Raw genomic sequence first — 15,843 nt, forward strand, 5'->3', positions numbered from 1 at the left:
GTGTGGTGTGTGGTGTGGTGGCGGCTTGGGGACCCCGTCTCTTCATGTATTTGTACTTGTAGACACTCCACCTATATGTGTGTGTGTAATGGTAGTAGACCTCGTGGTGTTCAACAGCATTTCGCTCCCTCCGGACCTACGGAGTTTTCAATTCCTGATATTCAGGTGTGTGCGTGTAGGTTGAGACACAGCCTAGTTCGAAGTTGACTGGCCTGCGTGGGCCAATAGGTTCCTTAATGCACGAGGTTTCCATGTACGAATGTCTATATGTCTGGAGAGCTTTGGCAATGCAATTTGGCAGTCTCTACTCGTAGCGTTCGTTTGATGATGGCTGTGCTCTACTCGGTATGGAGTACATCATCCCACGATCAAGATCACAGTCACAATCGCCATCGTCGTCACACATCGACATCAGTATCATCCTCGTCGTGGGCCATCGTCAACGGTCCCTGTCCCTGTCCCTGTGACTGTCACTGTCGCCGGCCCTGCCATTCCATATCTCGCCTGGACGGTCCGCGTGCATCGACACCCCCTTGCTCAGCTGAGGTTGAAAAGCTTCTGCATATGCGCACGGGATGACCCCTTCTCTCTCGGATGTCGTCTAGACGGTCTGACATGGTCCACCAGTTCGCATCGAGAGGCACCACCCAATCCGCTAACTGCAGACTGCTTGCGCCTGGCCTCTGGTAGGCTCGCAGGCCGCAGTCACAACCGCAAAGAGCATCCTGCACCCTGCATCCTCACCTGCAAGTGCCACCACTCTCCCCCCACAGGCTCTATGCTGTGGCGTCGCGAATACCTAGCGGCCAAAGCCAAACCAACCCCTCTTCGCTGGTCTCTGCTCTTCCTCGCTCTTCGCAACTTTTCCATTCACCTCCTCTTCAACCCCTCCCATCTGCACATCCTCTGCTCCTCCATCATCTTCGGGTCCCTTCTGGCCAGGATACTTGATGTAGTTCCATGCCAGGTCAAAGAACAGTGGTTTCACTGGGACCGGGCGGAGTTTGGGAGGGTAGTTCACGAGATTGGTTAGGTCCAAGTTGGCAATGTATTCGTTGTGGGAGAGGCGTTCAATGAGAGGAGCGGGTTTAATGGCGCTCGCCTGAGCGGTGTCTTTAAGCGATGGCTTAGCGGCGTTGGCAAGGGATTCCAAGTCAGCCAGTGCACGGAACTGAGTGACCAGTTTGTTGAGAACTGCGGTCGTCTGCGTGAGATGCTGGGGTGACAGGTCGAGCTTTGGTGGTGTTGAATCGTTGTCAGTGGACTCTGCCTTCAATGTATTTGCGGCTTTCTCTGACAGCTCAAGTGCTCGAGCATACAAAGCCAATGCACTTGGAATGTGGTCACCAATAGCATGTGAGCGGCCAACAGCCAAACACTTCAAAGCACGGAAGTATGCTCTTTTTGCATCAAGCTCGTCCACAAAGGCACTGTCCGCAATAACTCCAGGTAACTCTTTCACGGCATCGAGACTCTGCAGGATCGAGTCGCAGAGTGCAACTCTCTCCCGCAGCCTTGATAACTTGCGGCCGGAACTCTCTTCCTTTGGTGCGCGAGGTTGGCCATCTTTGCGTGGCCTCAGAGCCTTCGTAGGCTTCTCGGACTCAAAAGCCAGACCGTCGTCCGCTGCACCACAGAGAACTCTGTTGCGTCCAATCCGCCATTCGATCACGGCGTAGTTAACAGCCGTACGGGTGATTTGAAGTGACTGCAGGCGAGGGTCACCAGTGTCAACGCCTTCGGCGATGAGCTCGTCGATGGCTGTCTTCGTTGCATCTGCAGCGTCCTGGCGAGCGGTGATGACTTCTTCATATGCGGTTGCTAGGTCTTTGGCGCTTAGAGATCCATCTTTGAAGGATTTGTAGGCTGCGTTCAGCTCATCCTCCCGTTCTTTCGAGAAACCGAGGGCTTGAGAGATGTTGGCGTCTTCCAGATTCACTTTCCTACTCCTCCAAGAGATTGTTGACGGGGTTTCCCTGGGGCCTCCCTTCGTGGGAGCAGCCTCTGTCCCTGTCGAAAAGGCTTGTGCATTGATACTCTTGATCTCGTCACGGACAGTGGTTTCGCTTTTGGGGAAATTCTCAATAGCGATATCGTTGATGGCCTTTGTGCGGGGCATCTTCAGCTGATATGCAGCATATCGAATACTGGGGTCGACGATGCCGGATAACAGCTCCTTGTACGTATCCGTCTTCGATGAGCGCGCCAATGTGGTGTACACAATCTGGGCAATGGAATAATTCTGAATACACCCTTGCCATCTTCCCTTCTCGAAATCCAGACTTCCTCTTAACATGGCGAGATAAGCACGTGCCTCGAGTTCGTCTATCGCTTTTGCGCCGGTCGTGCTGCGATCTCGCAGAACGGTCACAAGGTTATCGGCATAGGTGATGGCTCTTCGAAGCCTGGATGCGATTTGTCGTTTCGTGGAGCCAGGCATGGGCTTCTGGGTGTTCTCTGCCGACTGGGCCGATTTCATAGCCATTGAAGATGCCCATGCTCGCTCGGAGCTGGCCAGAAGCAGTTGCACCCATCTTCGAAACAAGTCAGTCAACCAGCGCCATTTCTGCAATGAGTATCTTACTCTGCGTTCTTGGCCACATTCTCTGCAGTCACTGCGGCTTTGGGAGTATATTTTCTCCCCCGAGTTGCGGCACCAAGTCGCCTGCGGAGATTGTGAATTTTGCGGGTGGCTTGAGCATGGTAGGCATCATAGTCTCCTCCCAACAAAGCCCGCTCGCGCTCAGACACGATCGAACTGGTGATATCCATGTTGGAAGCTAGTTGAGCCAGCGTTGGCTGTGCTAGAAACCGAAATGTGGCATTTCAACGGAGAAGTGAGGGCAGGCGCAAAGTGTGGGGATACTTGCCAATGTGTGCAGTAGCGGCGTTAGCGAGCCAGCGAGCGCAGGCCCAGATACATTCCGTTTATGACCATTCGACTTTTCTCTCACCTGATGCTAATCATCGCTTCACATTGGCTTGCCATCTCAACCTCCGTTTGCCTTGTCGTTCAAGTCGCTTTCTCGCATCCATCTCTACATGTCAGAAAGACAGTCGATCAGCACCATTATCATTCCCCTCCCTATCTTGTTCTTGACTACACGTCGTCCGTCTTGCTCGTGGCATGATAGAGCGGACCGCAGCATGCATTGAACCAGCTTCTCAACTCTTCCTTCGACGCCTCGAGCCTCCTGTTCGCACACACCGTGCGCTTGGTCCCTCTTTCTGGAAAAATGGAGGCAACCAGCTGGATGTTCCTCCCTGGTGGCCCTTGTATCTCAATAGCATCCGAGCTCTGCGTCCAAATCCACCCGGGCTCGAGTCTGTTCTACCGTGCCCGAGACAGTCCTGGGTAGTCGAACCCAGCGAAACCCCTCATCGATCGCGAGTTGTAGCTTCGAGATCCGATCGATATTCTGCTCGGCTTCCACCGTCATCCACCCGAGCCTATACTAGATCGGCAAAGTCCACGCAAAAAGCTACTGCGGTGTCTGTCAAGGAAGAAGAGCATTTGGAGGATGTACTTCTACATTATCCGCCATCCCATCTCCCGGAACGTATAACTGTGGACGATACAAGGAACAAAGACAATGATCCGGTCACCGCAGGCGCACATGAAGAGTTATGGAACGAAGACCCTATTCCTACTGTCAACCGAACAGAAAAACAACTCTTGCAAATCCTCGATAATAACAGGGACGTGCAACCAGAATCAGAAAGCGCCGACTTCGATCGTGCTTGGGCCTTATTCAACCAAGTCCCGAATCAGCAAGCGTACGCACCTGAAATCTTCCAATTCCTTTCCAAATCGAGCAGAAGACGGGATCAGACTCTCGCTTTAAGTGCCTTCAGACTTATCGATGAAGAACACAGAACTCGAGATGACTATGAGCGGGCCGTTCGATCAGCATTGAAAGCGGACAATTATCGTCTGGCCTTGAGAATCAACGCTCGTGCTACCCTGCGCAACTTGCAACAGGGTTGCAGTGTTTTCCTCCTGTTGCATGCTGTTTCCAATCAGCTCTGGAATACCGCTGCCACGGTATGGGATACCTCTTTCAAGCGACTTCCTTTTCGCGCTGGGCAAACATCGCCGACTCGCCTTGCCATTACGGAGGAGATAGGCAATTATCGTGATCTGCCATTCGCCATACACCAACTTGGAACAAAGCTGCGGGAGCGGGCAGTAGTCACCATGCGACATTCAGGCTCTCTCTTGACACTATTCAACGAGCTTCTAAACGCTCTAGTCCGAAATGGTTCGCTTATGAGCATAATCACGCCGCAAGGACTGGAGCATCTGTTTCAACTGTCAAACGACCTGTCGCTGTCGAAACCATCTCTTTACATCACAGCCATTGATACCATCAACAAGCTCGCCATGAGACCTGATAAAGGAACATTGGCTGATCTTGTGTACAACCTCCTTCGATCAAGCCTTCCAGAAGTACCGCCACGACCCCAGATTTTTGGTTCGCTCTTGTCGATACACTGTAATGAAGGAGCGCCTGCCGAGACGTACAATCACTATCTGGATGAATTCTCCAAGTTCCACGGTGTTGCAGATCTAAAGAGCTACCAAAAAGTTCTGTCAGCTCTTGCTGCCCAAGGTGACGTTGATGGCATCCAGCAGGCGTTTTTACGCCTCTGCGAGACCCATTCACGACCCACTGATGTCGCGTACTATACGCCACTCCTCTACGCATTCGCTCGCCTGGGAGATGTGCAAGGGACAGAACGGGAGTTTCGGAGAATGACCGACTTTGGCGTACGCCCGAACTCTTATTGCTGGAATATCCTTCTCTACGCCCATTCTAGGTCCCTCGAACCTTGGCGCACCTTTGAGGTCTTGGACAGAATGAAGGCTGAGGGAGTAGCGCCGGATGCGTTCACCTTTACGACCTTGATGGGTGTCTTCTCTAGAACTGGTGACACTGACACTGTACTGGATATTCTTGAACAAGCCCAGCAGCATAAAGTCCAAGGGTCATATGGTCTGGTCACTGGTCTGATACAAACATACTGCCTCAATAATCAAGCAGAGGCCGCGGAGAGACTCGCTGAAGCAGCCACCAATGCCCACCTCCAGGGTTCGCCTGTTACAATGTGGAATTATCTGCTACGTCACTACGCCTTTACAGCAGACTCTGATAGTATGCTACGTGTCCAGGGGCGTATGAGTGCGCTGGGAGTCGAGCCGGATGCCATGACTCACGCTGCGTTCATGACAGCGCTCGTGGTTTTGAACAAGACTAGGGATGCGGTTCAGATACTTAGGACTCTGAGCTTGAGTCAGACCCTTGCCGCCACGCCCTTCCATTATGCCATTATTTTGCATGGATTCGCAAAAGAAGGTGACAGGGACATGGCCAATATCGTGTATCAAGAGATGATTGAGAGGTTCCCGAGGATCGGAGCCAGTCCACGTCTTGCGATGCTCCATCTACAAGCTAGTCGAAACTCTATCCCCAACGAACGGCCACTTTTTGCTGCCCAGTACTTGGAAGAAATCCTCCATGAGCTCTCCACGCAGGACCGAGCAGAGCGTCAACCGCAGCCCGGTCTGCACCGCCGTCGGGGCGTTGATGCCGTTCCATCGGTCTATTTGGAGTATCTGATCGACCTTCTTGCGGCAAGGGGCCAAATCAAGCACGCAGAGAAGCTTGTTCAGCGGTTTGAGTCTCTCTCACAGTCGTCATACCTTATTTTAAGCAATGCCGCCTCAACTTCGATCCAGTTCCTGACTAGGCGCCTGATGATCTCAAGTGAGAGATATGACTGGGAAACAGTTGATTCTACTTGGAAACAAATCCTTGAACGCGGTATCCAGACAGCAAGAAGATTTTCCCGTACAGCGAGAAAGCAACTCCCCCGTGAAAGCAGAGCGGTTGATGGGGAGCGAACGCGGCCGGTACGGCCCACAGGTCTACCCGACTCCGAATTGATCACGAAGGAGGACTTCTCGTTCGAGTCGATGATTCCGTACAATACCCCGATCAGTGGTCTGTTGGATGAGCCGGGCCTTGTGATCCTGCCCTCGCAAAGATACATTCTTGAAGCACCTTTGACACGGTACTTGAACAGTTTGTCTGTCCGTCAACTCCAATCTCGTGCTATAGCTCTCGTGGCTGAGCTAGAGAGAGTGGGGTTTGCATTGACTAGTAAAAATTGGAATATGTACATTCAAACCTTGACGCTGTCGAAGGAACAGCAGCATTGGCTCCTTGCCTACGAAGTCTTCGAGCAGAAGATGATCGCCAATACTCCGCCATGGTCAGTCTTGCGGCGCGGCAAATGGTTGTCATCCAAGGTATCAGAAGGCTCTCATCCGACGCTCGTTCCCCGCAAAATCATCGAAAAACGGGATCCGGGGCAGATGATGCCAACCTATTACACTGCAGTCCACCTTGCCAGCGTTCTACTCAAAGCGAACAGACTTGCAGCAGAAGGCGACAAGGCTACGTACATGGCGCTTCGGAAGGTCGCCCCTCAAACCTGTCGCTTTGTCCAAAGCATGCCTTATCATAGAGACCGAATCCAAGGTGTCCTCCTTCGCGGAAGGAAGATCAGGGCTGACCCGCCAAAACAGCCTCGAGAATTCGCTGAGCCGGATCGGTCCGGTGTATTGGGAAGCAAATCACCAGCGGACCACATCCCCGCCACAGAAGTAGTCGGGATCGAAGATGCTGTACGACGCGAGGCAGGCGACAAGAAATCATTCAGTGCGGTGGCGGAAGCGCGTGAGATACGTCAAGCAGAACTTTACGAAGGAGAAATCGCTAGGGTTCCTGGCGCAACAGAGAAACAACAGGACCAAGAAGCAAAGGAAATCAATCGTCGAGTGCGTCATAAGGAAAGAAAGCTTCTTCAGATACTGGAGAAGGTTCGCCGCGATGTGTTACTCCCGCGAAAGATCAGCGACCCATATATTGGCCATCCAACGATTTCTGTGGGTGAACGTCTGATTCGAACACGCTCCGGAGGGCAAGGTTTATACAATCCGACTGATCGAAGGTTAGAGCAGAGCGCTCAGACCAAAAAAGAAGTCCGTGAGCGGTGCCGTTGAAACTTCCTCGCAGCCCCGAAATAAAGCGTCCTTGCTCGCCGCGGACAAGCTTCAGAACGTTTTCATCGCTTCGACAGGAGACGGCCGGATCCGCCTGCCAATGTTTTCGAACTTCTCGTCAGCTCAGCCAGGTTCGCGTCGTAGTGGACAAGTCAAAGATTGAAGTGCCCATGGTAGCAAACGAACAAGTTTTGCGACGAGCAGCGCCTGAAGGAGAGATGAAAGAGTGTTGCATAGCTGTCACACGCGTGCCTTGGGGGATTGTCAGAGATGGTGTACTGGTATTCCGTGCATAGCAAGCGGGTGGAATTTTCGTAGTGAGAGGAATATCTTGTACATAAACGTGGATGTAACGATTCGACCGTCGAGTCTCGAGCATTGAGTACTTCTCATAGATTGCGCTCAGCTCTCCTTCCTGTCACCCTTGTTTGTCCTTATGCTGCAGTTCGTCTTCGACTTCCTCGAGAATATGGCTGTTCCCGGAACCCAAGAAAAGGGGGAATTTCCGTGGTTGGTTGGTTTTTCACAGAGGTTGTGATAGTCAGTCTATCGAGGGCGGGTCAGCGAGCGGTTCCAGGTAGCAGGCCCATTTCGCTTCTCCTTAGCACGGAGAGGGGATTGGAAGAGCGCGCGGAAACGGTCCAATACCTAGATCTCTGCGATCTTTCGTCCGGCTTTGTTTGTGAAAAGGGGTCTTCATGGCCCTCTGTCGTGGAAAATCTTGTCGAAGACCGGGGAACAACTTCCCCCTTGTGGAATGGAATCATTCGTTGTTGGTCAATGCGTCTGGTTTGCCGTGACTAACCAACGTTGATATTGCGACAGCGCCGGGGTGCAAGGGAACCCGGCGGTTGCGGCTCCGGCACAGTGAATTCTGCCACTTGTTGTCAATTCCCACCGCTCGTCACAGCAGAGCATGAACCAAGGTCGAGCTCAACAGCTCCCGTTACGGAAGACATCGCTAGTATCCCGGGTCGGTCCTACGAGGCTGCAAGGGACGCGATCTCAAGTGAAAAGCTCCATGTTAGTCAGCCGGCAATAGCGCGAGGATGATGCCCGAGGATCGGCTAGGAGATAACTCTCTGGAAGACCACGGAAGGGTAGGAACTGGTGCGGGTGGTGTGATGGAACAGACCACGCGCAAGAATCGAAACGTCTCGGCGTTGGGTATCAGATTTTCGAGCTGCAGGTAACGATACCCGGATTGCGGAGAAGGCACGACAACGGTGGTGCTTGGGATTGTCGTATCTGCCCACGTCCGACGGATACTGACATTGTCTTCTCTGTCGAGGATAGCCTTGTAAGCGTTTTGTGTCTGGGATTGGAAACTTGGACGAAACAATGCCGGCACAGCAGCAATCCACTTCTGCGAGCGACTCAATATTGTCCCGCTCACGCTTCGAAACCGAATGGGATTACATTCTTCCTGTTGGCTGCAAAACTCGACTCGAACCCTTATCGTCGCTTTGCGCCACAAGTCATCTGACGGAGGTCGAGGCTGTGACCGTCGCAGTTCTAACCAATTGCTGCTCCAGTGTTGCTCGAGACGGTGGTGTGGTTCATCCGATCTAGAAAGCCAAGTCCTTGTGGAGGGAAGTAGTTTCATGAAAGCCGTCTTTCATCTCCTATCGATAGGATGGAGATGCTCAAAATTAGAACCGTTGTGGTCAGCAACTAGAATGTCGACAGACGAAACCGGCACTGACAAGGTATTCGCAGCTTTGTCAGCGAACAATGTAGCGCGCTCATTCTGCAGAAACAGGTACTTGTAGGCAAACACGGCGGAGATGTCTTACTCTGGTAAAGTCTGTGAGAGGGAGCAAGAGTGAGGAGCACGCACTCACAAGATCTGTCCCGTGCGCAACACGAACAAGGGAGCTTTTGCAGCACCATGTGACCAACACGAGCACGCAATGCACCGATCTTTTGTTTCTTGTCCAATCGAACACATTTCACCTTGCACATGGTGCCACAACTGTTTGGTGGAGAGAAGGGCTTTGGGTGGTTTCGGAGTTTCGTACACTTTAGAAACATCTCGCAGTCAGCCTTTGGTTCGACGGGACTTGAAGTTGGCGACTTTGGGCGAGCGGCTTGACCAATTCAGCACATGGGAGGACCTCGTTCATGACACGAAGCATACTCTTTGGTTCTGGACGCATCGTGTTACCAATCTAGGCCATGACCCACCTCCTTCCAAACAAAGTAGATCGCACCGTGCGCCATAAGGCGGAAGATGACCGTCCAGCCTCCACGCCGCGTAGCTCGATGCAAGGCTGCCGATCACATTGCTTTTGCAAAATAATAACGGAGGTAGTGACAAAAGGTCAAGGCGGCTCCGCGCGGCAGCCGGACCTTAGGTACCCTGAGATCACGTCAGTGGCAGGTAAAAAGGTGCATCAGGCTGAGATGAGTTGTCAGCACTAGAGGTAATGCAGGACGGCATGGCTCGGTGGGCGGGCGACGGACCTGACCGCTGGTGCGGGAATGCTTCTCCGGATTATCTCATTCATAGAATGTGGGATGGCGGAAACCAAAGCATTGTCACTCGAGTGTGCGCGTTTTGTGCTCAATGGGCCTCCACCGTCTGTGTTGCATTCACTTCAGAGGGTATGCGCAGAAATGGCGCAGTGGTGTGCCCCGATCGGCAATCAGATGGCACACTTCCTCTTTATCGCGGAGCAGTCTCCTGGATCTGTCGACCAGATTGACTCAAACAAACCAATGGTGGTCTTTTGTCTGCGTGTGGGATAGTTCACTAGCCAGCGCCAGCGGAGCCACTGAGCAAGCCTCGAGCGAGCACATTGAGACAGGTTTCCCCAGACCCTCGAAAGGTCTCAAGCATGGATCACGACAACCTCTGAATGCGAGCACTTTGGCGGGGGCGTGACATTTTGCAGCTTTCACGTCGAACTAAGAGCTGGCTCAACGGACCAACTAGCTTTGGCACAGGAGTTTCTGACATTTGCTGATCCAACAAGTCTTACTCGTACGGATGTCGAAACTTTCTGCTCGTAATAACCCATTCCCACTTGCGGGGCATGTGAGGTCGCCTCCAGCCGTTCGTGCAAGGTGTTTGATAGTCGATCTTCGGCGTGGGGTCATGGACTTGAACACCTCCTACCCATTGGAAGTCTAGAGATCGACCTCAGACCCAGACTGGACCCCCAGCCAAGACAAATGTCGGATAGTGCGGCATCACCCGTACAGGAGAGGATACCACTTTGGCAAGGGAAATGCTTGTATGTTCTGCGACAATGCAGCCATCCGGCCGTCGAGTGGGAGCTGAAGGGAAACCATGTCAAATGATCAGCGAAAACAATAAGGTGAGTGTTGTCCCTCGTACCAGCTGGCCCAGGGCCATCGACGGGGAGGGCTCCCCTCCTGTTGACAGGCATCATTGCGAATTCGCCCGGGCCCAGCGAGACTCGTGGTTTTGGTGCGCAATAATTGCTCAAGCACCTTTCTGCCAGTTGCCATCAAGGGGAGCTGGCTGGCTGATGTGGGGTTCACCTTCGTGGTACAATGCCAGGTGCCCCAAAGGCCTGAAACACTCCTTTGCTGCTGTCGCGGCTAGCAGACCGTTGGCAGCGCGGGGTCGACAGAGAGTTAGCGCAATCTGACCTGTCACATTTCTGAAGTAGTGGCGGCACAAGCAAGTTCTGGCGCGTGATTCGTCTTGAGCACGGATTATCATTAGCGAGATTGGCATCTCTGAGTGAAAGGTGGACTTCTGGTCGATATCATGCTTTGCTAGTTGAAGGTCTCATGCTGGTGGAGCAACGACGACGGTCAATCTTTAACTCCCTGGTCAGTTGCGGTGGGCGTGCCGAAGCGCTCATTTTGTCCGTACCAATCAGACTTTGGTTGCGATCCCTGGTTGTGGACGGCGATCGACTGAGCGAGACTGCCTGGACGAGTCATTGGGACGTCTGACTGTTCTGGATGCCCGAGTCACAGAACAACCACTGAACACATTGACCAGGCCTCACGCACGATGATGCCCTCAGTTGCAGGTCGAGCATTAAGTGTCTCGAATGCTACCCCACTGATAGTATTCCGCAAGGGACGTGGAGCTACTGCATCAAGCCGAGCAGCTAGCCGGATCTTCCCTCTACTAGATTTCGTGACTGGTCGAGTGAGCAAGGAGCTCTGGGAATGTGATTTCGCATGCTGACGTCGTTCCCACAAGGAAAGGCAAAAGAATGTTATCCCTTACATCTTCTGAAGAAATAAAGGTCAGCATCCCAGATAGGAACCAGCCAGAAGGACAAGTATCGCACGGGACCGTGAGGAATTTACTCGTGTCTGAGCCGCGGGGGCTGTACTCCTTCAGACGTGGAGGTATTGAGAAATAGCTCAATAATTTTGCAACCGTGCGGTCTTGACATGGCAAGAAAATTAGCCATCGCAGGTGAGAGACCACTCAGCGCCAAATGACATCCCACGCCCTCGAGCACAAACCGTACGACGGCCAAGCGTTTGTGCATTGAGCTGCTGCAAGCTCTAGACCGCAAATTCGATGGTGTGGGAGGTCTCGCATAAGGTCGACGAATCATAAGTAGCAGAAGGTGAGGTCCGTCCCTTGGTTGGCCTAAGGAACCATGTCTGCTTGTAGTGGAAACTTTCGAGGTGAACCAAACGGGATGGACGGTGGCATATTCTTGGAAGTCTAGCCACGAATCTGGGTGATTTGGGCCTCAAAGAATGCCACAGCACGGTCGAAGCGGCAGAGATTTCGAGAACAAAGAGTCAATCTCACGAGCTCAGCGCAGAGCATGACCAGGAGCGGGTACTTGCCCATAAGATTGGTGTCAGCGGTTATTGAGCACGGAGGATACCGCTAGGGCTGAGCAAAGGCCTGATGCGCTCAAAAAACCACCCTTCGTTCAGACTTGGAGGAACAAGCGGAAGCATGATCACCCCGTACGAAGGCGTCTGGAACGGGTACCGACAGAGTCTGTGACTCGGAGGGTGTACAGTAGACGGTCCGGTGACTCTGCAAAAGAGATGTCGCGGCAGCACTGCGTTTTGTTACCAGTCTCTTACTACTAGCACGCACATCCCGCCTTTGCTCTGGTCGTCGCAACTAGCGTAATTTTGAACCCTCTTGGAAAAGGTGAGTAACTTAAGTGTAGCGAGGATGGGAGGACTTGGTCTAAGCGTCCAGGAAGCAAGGAGTCGGCTGCCTGCAGAGAGCGGATTGGATGGTGCCTTGATTGCGTGGGAGGCACAGTTGCCAGGATTGGGGGCCCTGGGATCATGGATTCGTTTAGCTGCAGATGGCCACCGAGGACAGACGAGATGTCGGAGGGTCAGGGCGGTAGGACAGGGGAGTGAGGAGCGAGGGCGAGCAGCGGGATAGGGGAAAAAAAAGAGGCAAGGGGATGGGACGAGGAACAAGCCTCAGGCCGAAGGAGCCGTGGTGGATAGATGACTCTCGTACTGCAGAGCTGCCGGGTGTGTAAGTGTGTAAGTGTGAGTGAGAGAGGGACTGAGTGTGAGTGTGCGTGGGAAAAAAGTGGAGTGAGTATCTGAGTGAGGATGGGAATGTGGCCAGTGTGGGTGGTGTGAAGGCCACAGCTTGGAGATGAGACGGGCAGGGAAGATGGGCCATGGGCCACCTGAAGCCTGAAAGCCCGCAGGGTGCGAAAAGCTGCACAACAGTGCTGTCCGCCGTTCGCTGGTCGCTGGTCGCTGGTGGCTGCTGGCTCCTCGCCGACCAGGATGTTCCAGTTAAGTGTTAGGCTGCTGCTGCTGGGTGGGACCCCCTGGACGCCCCCAGCTCCATCATGACTTGGTGGGCATCCAAACCAGCTTAGTTAGTTCCCCTCTTTTTCTCTCCAGGCTACTGCAGCCTTCAAACACCAATGCCATTCCCGATCAGGCACCCTCCTCTGCCCATCTTTTGGGCCATGCCCTTCGACCTCCACGCTTCCCAATATGCATTACATTTTCTTTATCTACTAGAAGGGCGAATCCTCCCATCATCAGCCCTGGACCTTCACACACACACACACACCTCTTTCCCCCCTCCTCAGAAGACAGCTTTTATGAATCATTACGAACCCGTCTTGAACCTGGATCGCTTCTCAGCCTCTTGCACACCCTCTTATATTCACAGATACATCAGCCGTCAGCCGCGTCTGAGGATGAGATACAAGTCTGCCTGCGTGACCATTCATTGACACCCACCACTGCCACACGGCTACAACCACCACATTGGTCAGCCTGTGGCCTTGCGATACCCTCCTGCCAGGAAATATAAATCGTCACCCACCAGCCGTTCGCGGACGAATCTCTCTCCCTCAGCCCTTCTAGTCACTTGAACCCTACCATCTCTCCTTCCACAGGTTGTACAACAGAACAACAGCAACATGGATTTCCTTCTCGGAGACTTCTGCCTGTCCTGCGATCGTCAAACCAACGGCACAAACTTCTGCTCCTCGGCATGTCGTCTCACACAACTCGATCACTATACCCTGGCGTCGTCGACGCCATCCTCCTCTCCCCGTGACACAAGTATCACCACTTTCTTCTCGTCACAACGCCCTTCATTGAGCATCACCACCACCGGCCTCTACCTACCACCAGCCTACGACTTCTCCATTCACCGGACGTCGTCATCGAACTCGCTCTCCACGTCGGTGATCTCTCGCCCCATCAGTCCCAAGCTGTCCGAACAAGCCCAGAATGATCTGAAAGATTATGCTGGATCGTTCGATCAAACAAGGACCTTGAAAAGACGAGTGTCAATGCAAAGCAACGAAGATATGAAAGCCTCTTGGAGAGGGCCATGAACCAGCATTTTCCATCTGGCTGCTACGAAGGACTACGGGAATATGAGGTTTGACGATGAGGGGGACACTCACGTTGGGTGCTTTTCCGAGAGAAACAGATGATCAATACCAGCTTTAATCTCATTGTGTTTTATGCATAGCCTGGAGGACATGGGACAAAAAGTTCACTGCATTTACATTGGCGTTGGGATTGACTATTACGAAAATGAAGGGGATTTGGGCAAAACATGGAGCGGTTGCAAGCGTTTCTGGTCCTTGTGAGGGTTCAAGAGCAGCGCATGCGTATGGTGTTCTTCTGCTGTCGACGATGGGCTCTTTTGCTGGTGTTTGGTTCAGTGTTCTGCATCAAGCATCTAGATTGGGCTGGGGGCGGATTGGGAAACAAGATGCTGGGATTGAGTCGAGTTGATGCTCTTGGGTTGTTGCTGTGATATTGAGATGTTTACATTATGCAACGCGAGCTGCAAAGCCTTGATGGTTGGTCGTGATGGGATGATGCAAGGGTAGACAGATGGATGGAACCAGACATCGAGGGGAACTCCTTCTCTTCTTTTCCTTATCTTCGACGGCTTTTGGCAGAAACGTTGATGGATCAGGAGCACAGCACTCGCCTCCTCATTGCTTTTCCTTTGTCATCATTACTCTGTTCATCAAACAAAACAGGCAAGGCCTCTACTATAGCATGATCATACGGGGACCCTGAGGAGTCACTGAGCTCAGCGACCCGAAGACAGAAAAGGAGATAACGGGACAATCATTGATCAGGGCAGGGCTTCTGTCCTGTGCCCTCCCATGTACTCCGTACTCTGTACCTTGTTCACTAGTCTCTACACACTTCCTCCGCTCGTTGTTGTGGTCAGGCAGACGGCACAGCTCCCCCAGCCGCCCTCCCGTCTGATCCATCCGTGTCTCACCTCCGGCATGGGAAAAGCTGTGCGGATACTATCTCCGCAGCAGAAGAACAGCAGCCCATCCCCCACCATTTCGCTCTCAGGGCGAGGCTTAGTTCCCACTCTCCTTCCCGCTGTGGTCACCGACCACGCAGCAGAAACTCAAACCCGCTGATCTCTGGATTTTCCTGGTAAGAAGCAAGCAATGGTCGGCTCCTTTGGGAGTTCTACCCGCCTGACTTGCACTCGACTTGTGCAGAGTCGGGAGCACCTCTCCTGGGGCGGCGGTCTCCATCTCGGTCTACAACTTCCACCTCTGCTCCCCCATCTGGATGAACTCGCCTTTCCCCAACCCTTGCATTTTGATCGCCTGACCGATCGCTCAACCGCACCGGCCCTGTGCACGGAACACATCTCCATTGATCCAACGATTCACCACGCCTGCCGAACTGGGGCAGTGCGTCACGGCAGTACGGTAGGTACTCATCTTTCGTTAAGGTAGGGAGCACATAAAGCATAGAGTACAGGAGACAGGCAACGGGTTCCAACACCATAGCCCCTTGCCTGCCTACGAGTGAGTTGCCGGCTTCTTCTCCACCCACACAAAACCCAGACGAACATGCGCTCGCGCGCTCGCACGCACGCTCGCCCACATGGGAACGCACGCAAAAGACCAAAACACGCGCAACTGAGTTCGAAACGGGAGGGCAAAGTTTGGCAGAAACATGGGTCATTTGGCTGGGTTGGGCGTGTACCGGGTACAAGGTCATCCGAAGAGCTGTGCTCCATCAGGGTGGAAGTACTCGGTACTTTCCACGCTATTGCCGCTTCCAGCCCATTTCAATATTCGAACTTCTAGATCTCTGGTCCGAGTCCGGAGGAGGGTTGTTTCGCTGTGGAACTATCGATTTGCTCGAGTTTTGCATCAAGTTTGTCGTTGGGCTTTGATTCAGTCATTCTGCTGGCACGACCACGAGTACGCTGCATGATCTCTGAGGGGACGTCCCGATCGATGTCTCCGTACCTCTTCTGTTCACACGAGGAGGTCCAATCCCTGGGCTCCCGTGGTTTCCTTTACGTACACTAG

At 53.0% G+C, this 15,843-nt stretch overlaps 4 protein-coding genes across 6 annotated transcripts; 2 read left to right on the plus strand and 2 right to left on the minus strand.

The window, feature by feature from the left end:
- Positions 1-171: 171 nt before the first annotated feature.
- Positions 172-2,865, minus strand: PV07_12259 (uncharacterized protein). Its single transcript, XM_016399771.1, has 2 exons — positions 2,585-2,865; positions 172-2,534 (listed from the first exon to the last, which is right to left on the minus strand). The coding sequence occupies exons 1-2, from the start codon at positions 2,770-2,772 to the stop codon at positions 800-802; spliced, it is 1,923 nt and encodes a 640-aa protein (XP_016242583.1). The 5' UTR covers positions 2,773-2,865; the 3' UTR covers positions 172-799.
- A 106-nt stretch (positions 2,866-2,971) lies between these two features.
- On the plus strand, positions 2,972-7,811 carry PV07_12260 (uncharacterized protein). Its single transcript, XM_016399772.1, has one exon. It carries the CDS (start codon positions 3,128-3,130, stop codon positions 7,067-7,069), a length of 3,942 nt encoding a protein of 1,313 aa, XP_016242584.1. The 5' UTR covers positions 2,972-3,127; the 3' UTR covers positions 7,070-7,811.
- On the minus strand, positions 6,470-9,667 carry PV07_12261. 3 transcript variants are annotated; one of them, XM_016399775.1, is made up of 4 exons: positions 9,536-9,667; positions 9,210-9,431; positions 8,914-9,091; positions 6,470-8,770 (listed from the first exon to the last, which is right to left on the minus strand). In XM_016399775.1, the coding sequence occupies exon 4, from the start codon at positions 8,673-8,675 to the stop codon at positions 8,094-8,096; it is 582 nt and encodes a 193-aa protein (XP_016242587.1). In that variant the 5' UTR covers positions 8,676-8,770; positions 8,914-9,091; positions 9,210-9,431; positions 9,536-9,667; the 3' UTR covers positions 6,470-8,093. The 3 variants fall into 3 exon arrangements, with proteins under 3 accessions (XP_016242587.1, XP_016242585.1, XP_016242586.1); XM_016399773.1 differs by having other exon boundaries at positions 6,470-9,159; XM_016399774.1 differs by having other exon boundaries at positions 6,470-9,091; positions 9,257-9,470.
- Positions 9,668-12,701: 3,034 nt separating this feature from the next.
- PV07_12262 (uncharacterized protein) lies at positions 12,702-14,694 on the plus strand. The gene has a single exon (XM_016399776.1). The coding sequence runs from the start codon at positions 13,444-13,446 to the stop codon at positions 13,864-13,866; it is 423 nt and encodes a 140-aa protein (XP_016242588.1). The 5' UTR covers positions 12,702-13,443; the 3' UTR covers positions 13,867-14,694.
- The last annotated feature ends 1,149 nt before the right edge of the window (positions 14,695-15,843 follow it).

Source organism: Cladophialophora immunda (genome assembly GCF_000835495.1).
Source record: "Cladophialophora immunda strain CBS 83496 unplaced genomic scaffold supercont1.8, whole genome shotgun sequence".
In the NCBI taxonomy this organism is placed as follows: Eukaryota; Fungi; Ascomycota; class Eurotiomycetes; order Chaetothyriales; family Herpotrichiellaceae; genus Cladophialophora; species Cladophialophora immunda.